The 17,072-nt window shown below is 41.3% G+C and overlaps 1 protein-coding gene across 2 annotated transcripts; it reads right to left on the bottom strand.

Moving 5' to 3' along the window:
• Window positions 1-999: 999 nt before the first annotated feature.
• slc49a3 (solute carrier family 49 member 3) lies at window positions 1,000-16,665 on the bottom strand. Of its 2 annotated transcripts, none has more exons than XM_083915417.1 (10): window positions 16,232-16,665; window positions 11,351-11,509; window positions 9,323-9,539; window positions 8,266-8,342; window positions 6,913-7,050; window positions 5,283-5,399; window positions 4,960-5,112; window positions 3,993-4,150; window positions 3,513-3,616; window positions 1,000-2,399 (listed from the first exon to the last, which is right to left on the bottom strand). In XM_083915417.1, exons 1-10 carry the CDS (start codon window positions 16,391-16,393, stop codon window positions 2,233-2,235), a joined length of 1,452 nt encoding a protein of 483 aa, XP_083771543.1. In that variant the 5' UTR covers window positions 16,394-16,665; the 3' UTR covers window positions 1,000-2,232. The 2 variants fall into 2 exon arrangements, 1 of the variants encoding a protein (XP_083771543.1); XR_014593242.1 differs by having other exon boundaries at window positions 2,271-2,399; window positions 3,513-3,612.
• Window positions 16,666-17,072: the final 407 nt, after the last annotated feature.

Genomic DNA, 17,072 nt, shown 5'->3' with positions numbered 1-17,072 from the left:
AAATGATTCAGAGTAGAGCTGCAGCGATGGGTCAACTATTTCATTTATTAACTATTTTGATGATTGGTTAAATTTGGAGTCGCGTTTTGTGAAAAAAAGTTATTTTCTGGGTTCTTTCATCCTCTAAACCAAATATCTTTGAGTTGTGGCCAAAACAAGACTTAAGTACTTCATCCCGGGCTTTGGGAAACACTGATCCATATTTTTCACCATTTTCTGACATTTCATAGACCAACAATGAGATGAACAATGGGATTCGAATTGGGAACCCTCTTGCTGTGAGGCGACAGTGCTGACCGCCACCCCACCGTGTCACCCTTTCAACAGATTAAATGATAATGAAAATAATTGTTAGTTGGAGCCCTAATTGAGAGGGAGTCCAGTTAAACTGCAATTGAATCAACATTTTAAAATCGTTTATTCTGGAACGTGCCAATAACAATCTCATAGTCCCTTTATACTGAACCAGAACATTATGTTCTACCTTAAGCAGCCCAAAATTAGCCTTTTTTAAAACTTATAACTAGCAGATGTTTGTTTTTTACATTATATCTGCATTTATTTTTATGCAGTGAGGTCAATATTGATAAAAGGATGTTGCATAAAGCTAATGCTCACAAACTTTGCCGTGTGAACCTTCATTTAAGAGGCAACAACAACAACAGGTCCTCATCACAGCCGGGCTTTCATTTAGATCATTTGTAGTAATTACATCTGGAGCAGCAACAGGTGCAACAACGTCTCCGTTTAATCTAAGCGTGCCAGTGCTGGCCTTCTGCCATTAATTAGAACGGTTAAATGACTGGAACAGAGCCATCACTAATGTTTCAATTTAGACCGGTGTTTCCCTCCTGTCACACTCTACGCACTGTGAAAAAGATCTACCTTACAGAGCCGCCGACACTAAAAGTGTTTCAATCTCATTACACTTAAGTTACTCTCCCTCATGACGAGAATCAAGGAGAAGGAGCTGAATCATTGGGGAAACATTTTATTGGTATTAAAGCATAAGAGTATCATTATTGCAGTCTTGGCTAAAAGGAACAAGTGCCAGGATTTATGTCGTGTGTAATTGTGTAAAAATCATCATTCAACTGACCATTAAAGTCAGTTTTCTAAATCTTTAACAAAATACCTCATTACCTCTTTGGAAAAAAACAAAATAAAACAGATAAAATTGGTCTTTACTAGTTAAAAAAAACATTCAGTGCGATGTTAAATGTGTCGTTTCCGATCTCAAACAGAATCAGCGCTGAGTTTTTCCCTTTATTGCACAAAACCACCCCCTTCTGTGAAGCAACGGTAAAACAAAATTTAAGGCATTAATAAGTAGTTAAATACTGTGATTGGGCGTATTTTTCATCAACACAGACTTCATTTAACACCGAACATGATTAGTGGTATAACTAATGGTTTATCTGCTCATTTATAGGTGTTGCGTACTTTAGTTTTCAGAAAATCTGCAGAAAACCGGACTAACATTAACTAACATACATGTTAATAAAAACTAAACAGTACCTCTTATAGTGGTTTTAGTACAATAGGATGAGATCCAAATGTGCCGATGAAGACGAAGATGATTGTGACTCCATGTGGAGTCTGGTGGCAGAGCATGTCAGTGATCTAAAACGTCAGTGGTAAATAAACATCAGGTCTGCTTCGTCAGTTCTTCTCTGCACAGAAGCAGAAAATAGACAAGAAAGCAGCGCAGCTACGAGACCGGCTGTGTTTCAGTAGTTCATGTGTTTGGGAAGATGTAGATCCTCAAACCGCGGACTTCTTCCAGCAGTCACCAGAGGATTTCTGCTCTGTAATGAGCTGCATCTTCTTTTTGGTCTGTCCTTTTTTCCTCTCCTGTTGCTACAATCAAGTGAAAAGACTAAGTGAGGATTCAAAAATCATCTAATACACATGATCAGTGTGTAGGAATGTTATGTTTTGTACTTTCATTCAGAGAACCGTCCCCAAAAGGGCTAGAAAACAACCATTTACACAGATCTCCTCCCTACAAACTACTTTTTTGTGTGAAAAGTATAAAATATTGGAGTTCATCGATGCAGACTTCATTATTATATTATAATAATCTGAGGACTTCATGTACCTGTCAGTAGCAACAGAATTAATGTAGAATCTGTTTTTCGCAACTCAACGTATTAAAAAAACAACAACTTTGGCACCGATGCTGTACGTAATTCTCTCTGCCTCTCTGTCGTCACGAGCCTCTCAGCACGTTCATGTCTCCGCGCTCAGAACGTTTTCAGAGATGGTCGGGACGTTGGTTTGCTTGGTCCCGTAAGTGGCTTGTTCCTCGGCCTCCAGTCGTCTGTATCTCGTGTGGAAGAAGATCACGAAGCAGCACGAGAAGAAACTGCACAGTCCCGCCATCACCAGCATTGGCACTGAGGGCGGGAAACGTCCAGGTTAAAGGTGTGTGAGGAGCTGTGTGTGTTCTCGGTGTTTCGTTTTTTAAAGACTCATGGACTTGGTATTGTAAATATGCCCAAAGTCTTATTTTCCTTATATGTTTTATAACAGTGAAGGGGAGCTACTGCTATGACATGCTCAGACCCTGTATTTTATTACTGTTCACAACCAGCTCATCTCTTTTCATTTTTTTAGTACCTATTTTATTAAAATATGTTTGTAATTATATATTTGTGGATTTAAAAATGTTTTTTAAAAAGTACAAACTCTACTTCCCTAATAAAGTCACTTCTGTTTTTGCACTATTTGGTCATATTTATTTATTCAATACTTTATTATTACAAAACAAACAAAACAAGAACAACTGCACTACATCATGTGAATATGTACATATGTCTATTTCTTTTTCTTCCCTTTTTTAAATTTAACTTTATTGCTTATTTTTGCTATTTTTTTATCTTTGATCTTATTTTGTAATATTCTGTTGCTGCTGTGACAAACGAATTTCCCCGTCTGCGTCTGACATTAAAGGTTTTCTGATTATGAAGTTACCACTGGTACCAATGTTCAACTCCTGTCAAACATTTGATCAGTAACGAACATCTTACTGTACATTTTTCTTGTGGCTTTAAACTATTTATCCAAGTGCATGAAAACCTACTAACTAGCAAATAAAAAATTAAAAATATCTGATATTTACCAGAATAAAATATATAATAACAGAGAAGTGAGTGTGTCTGCTGTAAATGTTGCTTCTTCACCAACAAAAGTCTGAACTAGATTTGTTTTTTATCTTGATCAAGGATGAAAAAGAGGTGAAAAATCGACATAATACAGCTCATTAACATAGTTCAGGTCTAAATTCATATGTGAACTGGTGACAAGGTGAAAGCAGTGGGAGTGGAAAGAGTTTCATCTCTCTGCATTTAAGTTTCACCTTTAAATAGTTTGTACTTTAAAAGCCAGACGTCTTTGAGCTGAGGTCAGCAGGACTGTGGCGCTTTAAGATAAAAGCAAAGCATAAGCGCAGCGAGGTTTGATTCCTTTTGAAGTTTCCGTCCTCTTAGATGAAACATGGTGTGACCTACCCCTCCAGCTCAGGACTGCGTCCCCGCATGTCGACAGAGGAGAGTCGGCCATCCGTTTGGTCAAAGCCTGAAGGAGGACGATGTAGAGGACGGACTGAATCTGTCTGTGCAAGATCACAGGGAAACAGGTGGGATTCAGATGAAGTTTCCAGGAACTGATTAGTGTCTTTTTATAATTTAAAAATATATAAATAAAACGTTATATTATAAAAATTATCTGGGGGAAACTGTATTTTTAAAATACCATTTACTGTGGTGCATAATCAACAGCTCATTTGCATTTTCCCATTTTCCATTTTTACTTTCTATTACATGAAACATAAAAAAAAAGGGAAATAATTGAACTGCAAGCTGCTAAAAACCATTTTCTTAGAGCAGAGACACAAATGTGGGGAGAACATCGGTGTTTAAACTACATAATTTCCATTTTACAATACTGTATACAGTGTGTGTGTGTGTGTTGTGTTCAGACAGAAGTACCCCGACACAAAGACGAGTCCGGCTGATGTGGCTTCCCCGACCGGATAGGAACACTCCACGGACAGCTCCATGGCCACCGGGTAAATGGAGAACCCGAAAAAGCCGAAAAGAGAGCAGACGGCGGCCACGGCCACTTTCTGCTGCGGCATCAGACACACCTGAGAGGAGGAGAGCAGCTCTGAATGTCACAGTGTCAACAGGGCGGGGAAAACACACCCATGGCAGAATGTATGCCATATGAATTAACACAGACAACACCACTGAACATTTTTTACATTAAAAAGCCAAAAATGTCCCTATAGTGAGTCACAGGGTTTAACATTAATATAATATGTAGATTGGTTTCCTGTAACTTGAATAAGTGCTTATTAAGTGCTTTCGCTCCTGCAGGAAAGGTTTCTTCATGTTGGTGTCCTGTGGTTTAACCTCTCGGAGTTATTTAATTTATATCTTCTACTTTACTGAACTGCTGCGTTTGCATTACAGTGAAATATAGTAACCTTACACTTTGATACACTCTAAAGCCATCTGTGTTTGCACATCAAACATCCACTTCACATTCCCTTTGTGCGTGTGTGTGTGTGTGCGTGTGTGTGTGTTCACCCAGCTACGTTTGTCACCCATTGCATATGCACACTTATAAACACCTTCAAAATAAAAAATAAAAAATAAATATGCTGTAAACTTCTGCCTCCTAGCAGCATTTATAATCTGAACTCTACCTGAAAGTTTGTTTTCACATATTCTGAATGTTTATTTCTGTACATTTAAAGAAATCAAAGAGTAGATATGAAAAGCATGTTGTTGTGTTTGGAACACACACAATAAAAGTACATAGTAAATGGACTAATATCTTCCTTAAACTCTCACATGTTACCAGTCTTTCCCCCCTGTCCTCTCTCCTTTAAACAAACTAGGAACGTAAACTGCTGTGGAGCTTTTAACCAGTCCCGTCTTGTGTTCTCACCACTGAGAAGGCGATGCATGAAAGAGCAGTGAAGCTCATGTTGATCTTCGTGGCTTCGGTGAACTTCTTGGTCTTGTCGACGTAGAGGCCGAGAGCACCGGCGCCCAAGATGCCAAACACGATGAAGAGAGCGCCGCAAACGCCGGCAAAGTCCTGCAGCAATGACAAATTATACGGGTTATTTTTAGTTTTTGAAGTATTTTCCTTTTGTTCCTACAGTTACTTCATTGTGTACTTGCTAATTTGATGCCACTTGGTCCCGTTTTTACCCAATTGTTCCCCATGAAAATCAATACGTTGTCTCATCCTCCCAGTGTACGTACATCAGTGTATCCTTGCACACACAGGATCTGTTCCAGCAGCGTCGAGAAGCAGGTGAAGACGGCGATGCCCGAACCGAAGCACACGAGCAGGACGAGGTAGGCTTTGTTCTTCAGTAACTACGGACGACACGGATAAAAAGGATTTGTAGGAGAAACCTCCCGGGAAAAGAAGGTCAGTGCAGCAACAACGTTCAACGAGGGGAATTCAATATCAGCACGCACAGAGAACAGGGTTCACACACAACATACAACACAAACAGAACTGTACTAAAATACTAATTAGTGTATGAAAATGAACAGCAGCCCTTTTTAATCCCTAATAGTTGGCTGTGTTTATATTCACTTCAAATATTTACAAGCACTAATGTCTGCCACTGACTTTTAGACACGAGGCGAAACAGAGCTAATTGTTCTCTCAGTGTGTTTAATGGAGACGTAACTCAGTAAAAAATGAAGACACGTACGTATTAGTAAACAAAAGGATGTCACACATCTACACGTATTAAAGCTATGGAAAATCACTTAATACCAACTACTTATTCCAAGACTGTTCCACGTTTCCATGACTGTGGGAACCCTGAGAGAACATAGAGTGAGCAATAAAGCTGATAATAAATAAATCCAGTGATAAAGCTGTGAAGTAATTATGTTGCACATTAAAAGGAAAATAAAGCAGGCTACAAGGGTGGGGAGTATACATTCAGGAGAATTATTACATTCACTAAACGGCTACGTATAAAATGTCATTAACGCTCTCACCTCTGCTCTTAAAGCCCTCGATGCAGTCAGAGGAGAGGACAGCACTGTTTTCTCTATATTTACAAAGCACTTTGGCTGTTACACATCTTATTAAACTGCATGGTGCGTATTGTTGTATATTGTATATACCTACGTTTAACCACAATGTCTGTTGCACTATTTGATTTATGTTAGCTTATTTCTACTCTGATCCTTTCCCACCTTTGTATTGAAACTGTTGCACAAAAAATTCCCTCTGGATAAATAAAGCTTCTTGAATCTTGAATCTATAGATCATTTTCTCAATGTCCCTCCTTAATTTGAATAAAATAAAAAAACTCAAGACAGTGAAGCTGCTCCTCAGCTGCTCCAAACACCAACAGAAGCTGTAGAGAGCTCCCGATTGTTATTAATGTTGCTGGGTAAGAGCGTGCATCCTCAGCTGCTTTTTCCCCGGACCAATAAATGTTACGTATGTTTGATATTATGACTGTGCAATAAAATGATAATTTATCATCTTTCAATGGAATCATATCGTGATGAAATCATAGAGATATTTTAATACACAATGAAGTAGACTAAATTAGTAATAAGCACATGCCAACATTTTCAGAAATCCTGATGTCATTTTCAGTTTTTAAAACCGTGCTATATTGTGATATATACTGTCACCGAGTTATGAAACGACCTATATCGGGATAGACGATTCTGACCATGTCGTCCAGCCCAAATTGAGATTATGACGAGGATTTCTGTTTTATCACAGATTGTGATTCTTGCCCCGTAGAGCCTCTTTTTGGCGGTGTCACTTGGCGAGACTGTGTTACACGTTTGATTCTGCGTTGGTGGGTTGACCTGCGTGTTTGTCCCTTCTACCCTGCTGCGTCCTCACCAGTTTTAGCCCCTGTACGAAGGGCTCGGAGCCGGAGGACTCGGCGCTGGCTGACGGTGGCGTGGGGGGCGAGCTGCTCCGTATCCCCACTGTTGCTAGGAAACAGATTAAGCACGCCGGGACCGCGTAGGCAATCAGCTAGAAGGAGGGATGAAACGCACATAATGTGATGATAAATGGATGTTAGCGTCTGAAAGCAAAAAGACAATTTATCATCATTAGCAGGTGAGGTGCCACTGAGCGATGAGGTTCAGCCGCTGCAATTTTTCTGGAATTGCAGCTGCAGCCCCACAGTACCCTCTGGGAGTCCTTTGATTTTAGGCCAACTGATGTCTTTTTTTGACAGTTTTTCAGTTACTGGACAGTTTGCAGTAGACATTGACATTAAACATAAGGGAGAGAAGGAAGAAGTTTATACGCCACAAAGGACCCCAGTGAGATTCAAACCATGGACATTACAGTTATCTGTTACGTGTCGGCATTCAGGACACCTCACTGTAATAATGTGCTCATTTGTATCTAAAGAATGTGCTGTATGTGCCCAACAGTTTGTCATGCATTCATAATGTTTTGCATTTTCACACACGTTGTTAAGAGATGCTGCAGCAGGAGTTAAAGTTGGTGAATGGATGACTTGTGAAACCTGGGGGAGGTAGTTTATTTTTGGTGATGTTGGGCAAAAAATACTCATCTCAAATCTATCTCATGACAGAGACTTTGGCCAATCACAGGTCATTTCAGTCACAGAGTGTTCCTATTGGCTCAGGACTGAGAGTGAGAGCTGCACGAAGAGGTCTCACTTTACCTTCTGCACTTTTAAGGTTAAAGTGTCGATTATCTTGCCCAAAAAAGACATGTAGCAACATTAGCATTCATTTAGAGCAGGGGTAGGCAATTCTGGTCCTGGAGAGCCACTGTCCTGCATGTTTTAGCTTTCTCTCTGCTCTAACACACCTGATTCTAATGATTTGCTCGTTATCAATCAGCTGATGCTCGTCACAGTTTGATTATTGTTAGACTCAGGTGTGTTAGGGTAGGGATAAACCTAAAACATGCAGGACAGCGGCTCTCTAGGACCGAAATTGCCTACCCCTGATTTAGAGCCTTGTTTGTTTACACACCATGAATGTTAGGTCTAGTAAAAGTCTATCTAGCTGCTAAATGATCCACTTTCTTTACAAGTTAATTGCTAACCTTGTCTAGCTACCATTTGAGGCTGGACAGGTGGGCTTATCAGTGTTTGTTTGCTGGAAACAGCATCAAAGTCCTGCCATGAGACTTAATACTTGTCAATGTCCTCACATCATAACTCTGAACCTGAAACCTGACCGGGCTCTCCATCAGAGGACTCACCAGGGCAGGGATCTTTTCCGACGTTTGAGCCATCATGGGGGAGATGATGTTAGCGAGCAGGACGCCCAGAGGGTTGGCTGAAGAGAGGAAAGAGAGGTGTAGTAGGGTTATTCTGGTTTCGGTCCTACAGTAGGTTAAGAATCAGTGCAGCCTTACTACACTTTCTGTTCCCTCATTGAGTCGTCACAGTTCACTTTACAGCACGTGCTGAAACGGAATCACTTCCTCCTCATATTTGAAACACAGGGCACAAAATCTGAGCCGACATGAGGCACCAGCCCCGACAAGTCTTTTGGTTTTGGTTTTTATTCAGGTTGCAATATTTTATAGAAAGACGTGTAGCACCCTAACCCTGAAAAATGTAATAAAATTTGCACATTTTCATGGAAATGTGACAAATAAGTCCCTGTTGAGCCAGCCAGCCCTTGTTGAGATCGTGCGGTTTCCCAAACTGAACAAATACCACACATAGAAACACAAATACGCTGACATCTGCTGACATCCATGCAGGGTTAGAAATAGCATGTTATTGACGTCATCGCAATGCGTGGCTTTTTTTACAAATCTTTCCGTAGACCTCAGAGTTTTTGTGCGTCTTGTCGACTGTTTTTGAATATTTTTATCGACCAAATCTGCAGTAAACACTCCACCTCCGCATCACACCAACGTGAACCTTTCACCGCCATTGTTTTAAATGTCCGCGCATGGTCCGTCTTTTTTTCTATGTCCGATCGGGGCACATAAAATGACTTCAGAATCACCGTAGGCCTCATGCTCGTACACATGCGCACGCTCGTGCTCGTACATGTGCAAACTTGCTTTACAAAAGCCCACCTCTCCCAAACTGTCCGTGGCTGGCAAGCGTGCCGCACCTAGGCGCTGTACGGTTGCACTCACACAGGTCAAACGAACTAGACTTAAGCCGTGAAGCGTGCTTGGGCCCGGTACGGATGGACAGTGTGAGTGTGCCCATAGATGTCGTGCTTGGATTGGTAGCTGCTGTATTGGAGCTGTGATTACTGTACAGCTCTCTAATAATAAACAGTTAATCACTCACACATAGAGGCGATCATGTTGGCGGTGGCGCGCTGGTGGTCAGGGAACCAGAGAGCTGCCAGCTTGGTGGGGGTGAAAATGATGAGGGGCTGAGCGATGGCACCAAAGGTCTGACCCAGCATCACTACAGCGAACTGGATTGTAAAACCCTGCTCGTCTCGTTGCCCGAAGAAGCGCAGCAGGGCTCCGAACATGTTCAGCCAGGATCCCAGAATCAGCTGCAAAGTCAAGACGGCAGCAGGTCACAATGCTGTAACAGATTCACAAAGTAGTCCAAACTCTACCCCTCCATGTTTAGTACTAAGAGCTGATTCCTGTAATGTTTCTGCACGTCTCTGTGTTCTTTCTCTGTTGATTTTCTTCTGCTGGTACTCTTTTTCAGTTCGGCCACAGCGGCTGTTCTCCTGTTCTGTTTTTTTATAGTTATTCATCTGTTTACTCTGATATTTTTATAATGCATCAACATTTCCCAGGAAAGAACGTCTAGACTCCACATGTTTACAACAAATGGATAAAAAACGTATATGAAAAATGAGAAATCTGCGGAAGACAACCGACAGATAAATGAGTGTCTCTTAGGTTCTAGCATTACATTAAACCTATTCCATACACGGATCTTACCAAATGTATATTATTTATCTAATTTCTTTTTCACGTGGTTATTTGTATTAATCCTTTTGTATCAGTATGTCTTGTTAAAATCATTTCAAATTTAAAGTGTGGTAGTTTTTGGCAATATTTTGGACTAAAAGCCAATGCTAATAGAGAACCTGATAACATTAATGAGGAAATCTGTAAAGTGTTAACTCCTGGAGCCTCGCAGCTAGAACACGCTGCAGCTGCATCAAATATTACTGATACAACAGCAGCTGACTGTCCAAAGTTTCTTTAAAAAGCTCAGTAATCTTGATGGCACAATGGCCGCAGTGTTGTTATAGTGTCCTCCGGTGTCAAAAATCCTTCCTCTGTTTCGTGTGGTGTGACATTAAAACTGACACGCGGTCGGTGTCTGTTCAGCTTTTCCCTCCACGCTCTTAATGCATAATCTATAATGTATGCAATTAAGTGGTATATGAATTTAAAACTGCTATATGCCCGGAAACTCCAAGTCCTTATATTCATTATCAAAACCTCTGATGGCCACCACCAGGTTTCCCCGGAGTTGTTTGTGTTTTGTCGTCTCTCAGGTCTCTGCTGATCGTGGTGGTGCCTGCTGCCCTGGTCCTGCATGACGCTTCCTGCTGCTATTATAATCTATCACCTTAGCTGTGCTTGTTTCTACTATTCTGCTGTATTAACCGCCATAACATACAAGTCATATTCACATTACTTTAGATATTATTATAGTTACTGGAAGTGTGTCTGTCTCTGTCTTTGTGTCCGTCTTTTCTCTCTCTCTCTCCTTTTCTTCCTCTCTCCGGTGCAGACAGATGTGCGTCCTCCACAGAGCTGGGTCTGTCTGACGTTCCTGTCTGTTATAGTGAAAGTTTTCGTTGCCACCGTACTCTACGGGGGAATTGTTGGGTCTATGTTTATCATAGAGTGTGGTCTTTACCTACTCTGTAAAGTGTCCTGAGATAACTTTTGTTATGATTTGGCACTATAAATAAAATTGAATTTGATTGCATTGAATTGAATGTTTCCAAATGTATTCACATCATTTCCTTGAGAAAACCTCATCAGTTTTCCAGTCGTGACACAAAAGTGTTTATTTTTCCATTTCCAGCCTCTTTTCTCTCTGCATCCACCTGAAGCAGACACAAAATCATTTCTATACTATTAATATCGTCTCCTTCTGGACCTGGAGTGTAGATTTCCTCCACCTTGTGTTGTCATGGAGGAAAAAAACAGATCCCACTGTTTGGACTGAAACTGGGGTCTCCCAATAAAAACTAAACAAAAAGAACCGTAGAGTACCAATTCATTTCCTGAAATACACAGGTCCATTATACTGAATGAGTCGAAATAGTTGCAGCCTACAATGTAAAGTACTCAAGAGCCCCTGGTGACGCTCCGGTGAGGGTCGTACCGTGATCCTTAGCCCTAGGGTGTCCAGCATCCATGTGGTCCCAAAGCTGAGTGGTATGGCCACCACCATGTAGACTAGTGACAACCAGTTGATTTCCTCCAGAGTGACCTTCAGAAACTGGGCAGACTGGTCCGCCACTGGTGCAAAGGTCAGCCATATCTTTAAAGACACATCAAGAGGTTTATTAAAAAAATAATGTGTGTGTATTTCTTAAAACAAAGTGTTACATTCGCTTGCAATAAGACTCCCAGGGCAATACTGCTTAAGTCAATCTCCAGTCCTTAGTAAAAATATTCAAAATGGTCGTTTCAGTTTGAGTGTTGAATACGTTCTTTAAAGGCGGAGATACGAATGTAAGATTTTCTATAAATAAATAAAATTGAATTTAATTTAATTGAAATAACAATTCAACAGTGTTTAGCCATCAGAAGCATCTTGCAATCATGTGACCTAGACTCAAAGAGGAAATGGCGAGACTCCCAGCTGGTTCTGCTCTCACATGACACCACTTTACATGCATGCGGTTCTGCCATTGAATGTGTGACAGGACATTTTCACGTTACTGGACACACTGAGTAAAAAAAGTGACATTACTGTAAAGTTGGAGGTGAAAAGGCATGTCCATACTTTATACTTCCACTTCATTAGATTTTAGATGGAGTTATTGTTCTTATTACTGCATCTATTTCCCAGATTTTGTTATGAGCTACTTCACAGGTCAAGATTCAATACATAAAATAAATTTTAACAGATTAATCTACCCAACAGTGTAAGTTGATGGCTCTACCTTGACACCACTAAAATGGTGCTTACACATAATCAATATTAATATTTCAATAATAAATAAATAATGGGGACATTTTGCTCAATGAGGAGGACTTTTGATACTTATGTAGATTTGAAATGCACTAATTACAATACATGGTGTATATATATATATATATATATATAATATATTATTCCAAGACTGAGTTTTATGTTTAATTCAAATAAATGTGTACATTTAGGTGTTAATTGTTTAAATTTAAACCGGTCTTCACAGAAAACATTTGTATAAACACAACACAAAAATGGCGTCCGTGTTATTAGAAATAAATACAGAGTTTGCGTTTATTTGCAGAAAAGTTACACATTTTACGTTGAGACTTTTAAAACATCTTTGGATATTTACGTGCTCTTAAGTAACCAGGTTACTGTCTGCTCGCTGCAGTAACCTCATCTCTTAAATGTCATGTCAACAAGAAGCAGACTTTCTTGTTATTGGGTGTGGAACAACCTGCTACAGCCACATATTTGCAGGAGATCAGATAGCAGAAGTATTTCTACGGCAGCGATGCAGAGGAGTAAAAGGACACATTATAAGTGGCAGTGCACCATTGTATCCAACATCATTTCATCCAAAGTGTAAATAAACTGAGAGTTAAGTTAAAATGAAGAACAAGCTTCTAAGCTTCTTTTTACTTTTGACTAGTTTGTTTTATTCAGGTACATTCAGAACAACAGTGACGGTGTGCTCTCTCACCATAGAGCCCATAAAAATAATCCTGTAAACATGGATTATTCTGTAACTTCAGTGCATGTGAATGCATCCAAATTACAGCCCTAATCTGATTTTTCCAAACAATCTCATTTGTTTCATGCATCCAGGTTAAACACTTACAAGCATAAATCCTCCACCAGAACACTGAAATGTGACTGTCGCTCGTAGATTAACTTAAAAAGAGCAAGGCAGTTTTCATACACTCATCTGGAGAACTGTAAGCAAGGTGTGTATACAAATGTAGAGGTACAGAGAGACTGAATCGGCTGAACGCTGAGACCACAAAGGCAGCACCAGGACAACTCTTTGTTCGGCGCACAATGAAGGAAACCTAATGTATGCAGCCGAGGTAACGTAAGCTGGTCAGCTGATTCGAGCGCACAATGCCAGTCCTGTGCCTTTCACATTTTCACACATTCCTCCTGTTCTTATTCTTCAGACCTGTTTCTGTTTGAGGAGAAAAGGCCGTACAGTCAAGGAGAGGGTCGGGGTTTCTGTCTGCTGCCAGTGATGCTTCACACACTTCTGGGATGAATTATTCAGACCGTTTACATCCATACAAGTTACTTCAATTCAAATGAGCATGTTTTTTATTTTTATTCATTCATTCATCATTCATCTTCAACCGCTTGCCCCTGTCGGGGTTGCGGGGAGATGGAGCGGGTCCCAGCTGACATCGGGCTTGAGGCGGGGTACACCCTGGACAGGACGCCAGTCTATCACAGGACACATAGAGACGAACAGAGACAGACAACCATTCACACCTACGGACAATTTTAGAGTCATCAATGAACCTAACACCTGCACGTCTTTGGACTATGGGAGGAAACCGGAGAACCCGGAGAAAACCCACGCAGACACAGGGACAACATGCAAACTCCACACAGAAGGGCCCCAGCCAGGATGCGAACCTGCAACCATTTTTTTATTACTACTTTTCATCATTTGGATAATTATTTAGATCATTACAGTGTCGTGCATTAACACAATGACAATGAAAGATGATACATAAAAGGCAAGAATAATCAAAGAAAAGTATTTATGTTGTAAAAACAACAACTACTTTCTATTTATTCTGTGTTTAGTTTGGTCTCGACACAAAGCATCCATTCAACAACTTTACGTTGTGCAAAATTATTATCAAAATCAGGATTTTTTAATTATTTTGTTTTAAAGAATGACTAAGAATGTGACAAAGTATGCAATGTAAGCTTTTGGTATTTGTCAGTTTTTTAATACTCGGTGCTTAGACACACAATTTGAGACCCAGAAAAGTAACTTAACTGGTGCTTCTTCACCTCAAGAGTTTTATTTTAATTTCTTTAAACTGCATGCAGTTTAAAAACTATTTCCACATGACTAAGACACTTTCTGTGGCTGCTCACTAACAGTACACTGTTAGTATGATGTGGTTCTCAAAATTAATCTATTTACAAGACAATCCCAGCCCACCGCAGATTGGGCTTGGATTGAACCCTCAGTAGAGCTGCTAATGTCAGACTGACTGATGCGTAACTGGCTCATCAGCTGTTATTTGCCACATCATGAATGACTCTCCACCAGCTGAGCGTCTTTTGTGAATGGGAACACCAGCCCAGCGGAAACAATAGCTCCATAGAGAGGACGAGTCCCGCGGGAGCACAAAATAGGTGAGGGAGGGCTCAGTTTGCACGGCTGAGACGGGAACACTTCCCTCCAGGCACACTCTGGTTTTCAATGACAACATCCCCGGGGAATTATATCAATATCCAGCAAAAAGGAGGCTCCACATGTCATCTACCACGCTGTTCACAACCACATCTGCTGTTTAACTCGAGAGAGAGCGTTAAAGATATCTGAGACATGAACAACAAGCTGCAAGTAGTTCAAATTGCAGCTACTGCCTTGTGTTTTAAAAATGTGGTAGCACATGTTTGTGTATAAATGGATTTTAAAAAAGACCATAAAAGTGGTGAAGATAGTGTAATTCAAAACTTTAGATGCCCCCTGGCTTTGAATTTGAAGGTGGGTGAAAGGGAAACATACATTTACCATTTGACCTGAGGAAAAACCTTAAAGGGTGCACTCTCACTGCCCATCCATACTGTGCCCAAGCACGTCTCACGGCTAAAGTCTAGTTCCTTTGACCAGTGTGAGTGCAACCGTAGCGCTCCAAGGAGCGGTACACTTGCCGTCCACGGTCCGTTTGGGAGAGGTGGGCTTTTGTAAAGCACGTAAGCACGTGTACGAGCACGAGCGTGCGCACGTGTACGAGCACGAGGACTACGGCGGTTCTGACGTCATTTTATGTGCGCCTGTTGGGACGTAGAAAAAAGAAGGAGGGACCATGCACGGACATTTAAAACAATGGCGGTGAAAGGTTCACGTTGGTGTGATGCGGAGGTGGAGTGTTTACTGCAGATTTGGTCGATGAAAAGATTCAAAAACAGTCGACAAGACGCACAAAAACTCAGAGGTCAATGGAAAGATTTGTAAACAAAGCGACGCATCGCGATGACAATCAATGCGTGTGACGTGTGACGTGTGACGTGTGACGTGTGACGTGTTACGGCGTGATGACGTATGGACAGCAAGAAGCATTCGCACCGAGGCCCAGGTAGTGTGAGTACAAACGGGCCTGGCCAGCGGGGGGACAAGTACCCTTAAGCACAGGGCACGGTACGGATGGACAGTGTGAGTGCGCCCTAAGAGAACATAAAACCATTTGATCGCTCTCCTCGATGTGTCACATTATGAGAATATTACGCTGGGCAACATACACTCCACATTAATGAAGCTTATACATTAATGCGTCATTAATTACATCCCAGTGACAGAATACACCTCAAGCTGAAATCGGCCTGTCTGCATATTGAGCACTTCTACTTTGGGCACATGAAGTACAGTACAGTACATTGGGCAGAAGCTCAGTCTATAGGTGACCTGGCTGGAAACCGGAGGGTTGCCGGTTCAAGTCCCTGTGGCCTCTATCATCTCTCCATTGATTACATGTATATAGGTCCTGTTTGTGTGCGTGTGTGTAACATGAATAACAATAATAGAGTGAAGATGTTGTTCTATTATCCAAGTTTGTGATTTTATACTCTTTAAAATAGTTGAAAGACTGTAAGTAACCAATGATCTGACAGTTACCATGGGTTACCTGTATATAAACTACTCCTATAGGTGCAACAACAGCCTTCTGATGCAGTATAGCACCTATAACGCGAGGGGGTGCATTTCACCGCAGGGGTGCTGAATAAGGCGCAAAACCGGTGTTATATACTGTCATGTAACGTTAAGCACACACACACACACACACACACACACGCACACACACACACACACACACGTGAACTCACCGTCGCGTTGGAGCAGTTTAACAGACACAGCACGAGCAGAACAAACCACCTCCTCTTGTAAACTTTAAAAAACAAAAGTTTCTTCAGTTCCGTGTTTGTTGTCGTGGCAACATCAGAGGAAACGGCGTGAACCTCGGAGGAAGCTTCGCTGCCATCCTCCATTAGTCCGGTAAAACAGTTCACGGTGTGTTGACAAATGTACCGGTTAAGCTAACGTTAGCTCTGAACGTTAGCTAACTGTTAACACTGTACTGATATCCGAGGCATTGTAAATGTGCTGGCGGTCGCCGGGTCGAAGACATACAAAAAAACTGGTGTACGTCATTTAAAATACAAGCTGTAAATCCATTGTGTTGTCCTGGTGATGGGTTATAAAGTCATTATATCGCATTTTAAGCGGACGAGCCGGGGAAGCTGTTTAACGGCTGGAGGAAGTCAACAAACACCGCTTCATGGTTCAGGAACACCGCCGGGAGTGTCCATACTGTACCAGAGATCTTCTACAGTGAAGATGAACCCCTCTGTCGGTAAAACAACCACCCTAACCGTGTACGGTTTATACCCAGGACACTCACAGTTTATACCCAGGACACTCTAAGTTTATACCCAGGACACGCACGGTTTATACCCAGGACACTCACAGTTTATACCCAGGTCATGCACAGTTTATACCCAGGTCATGCACAGTTTATACCCAGGTCATACCCAGGACACGCACAGTTTATACCCAGGTCATACCCAGGACACGCACAGTTTATACCCAGGACACGCACAGTTTATACCCAGGACATGCACAGTTTATACCCAGGACATGCACAGTTTATACCCAGGTCATTCACAG

Source organism: Echiichthys vipera, assembly GCF_963691815.1.
Source record: "Echiichthys vipera genome assembly, chromosome: 6".
NCBI lineage: Eukaryota > Metazoa > Chordata > Actinopteri > Perciformes > Trachinidae > Echiichthys > Echiichthys vipera.
Note: the sequence above shows the minus strand (reverse complement) of the source record. Positions and strands in the feature narration are given on the sequence as shown.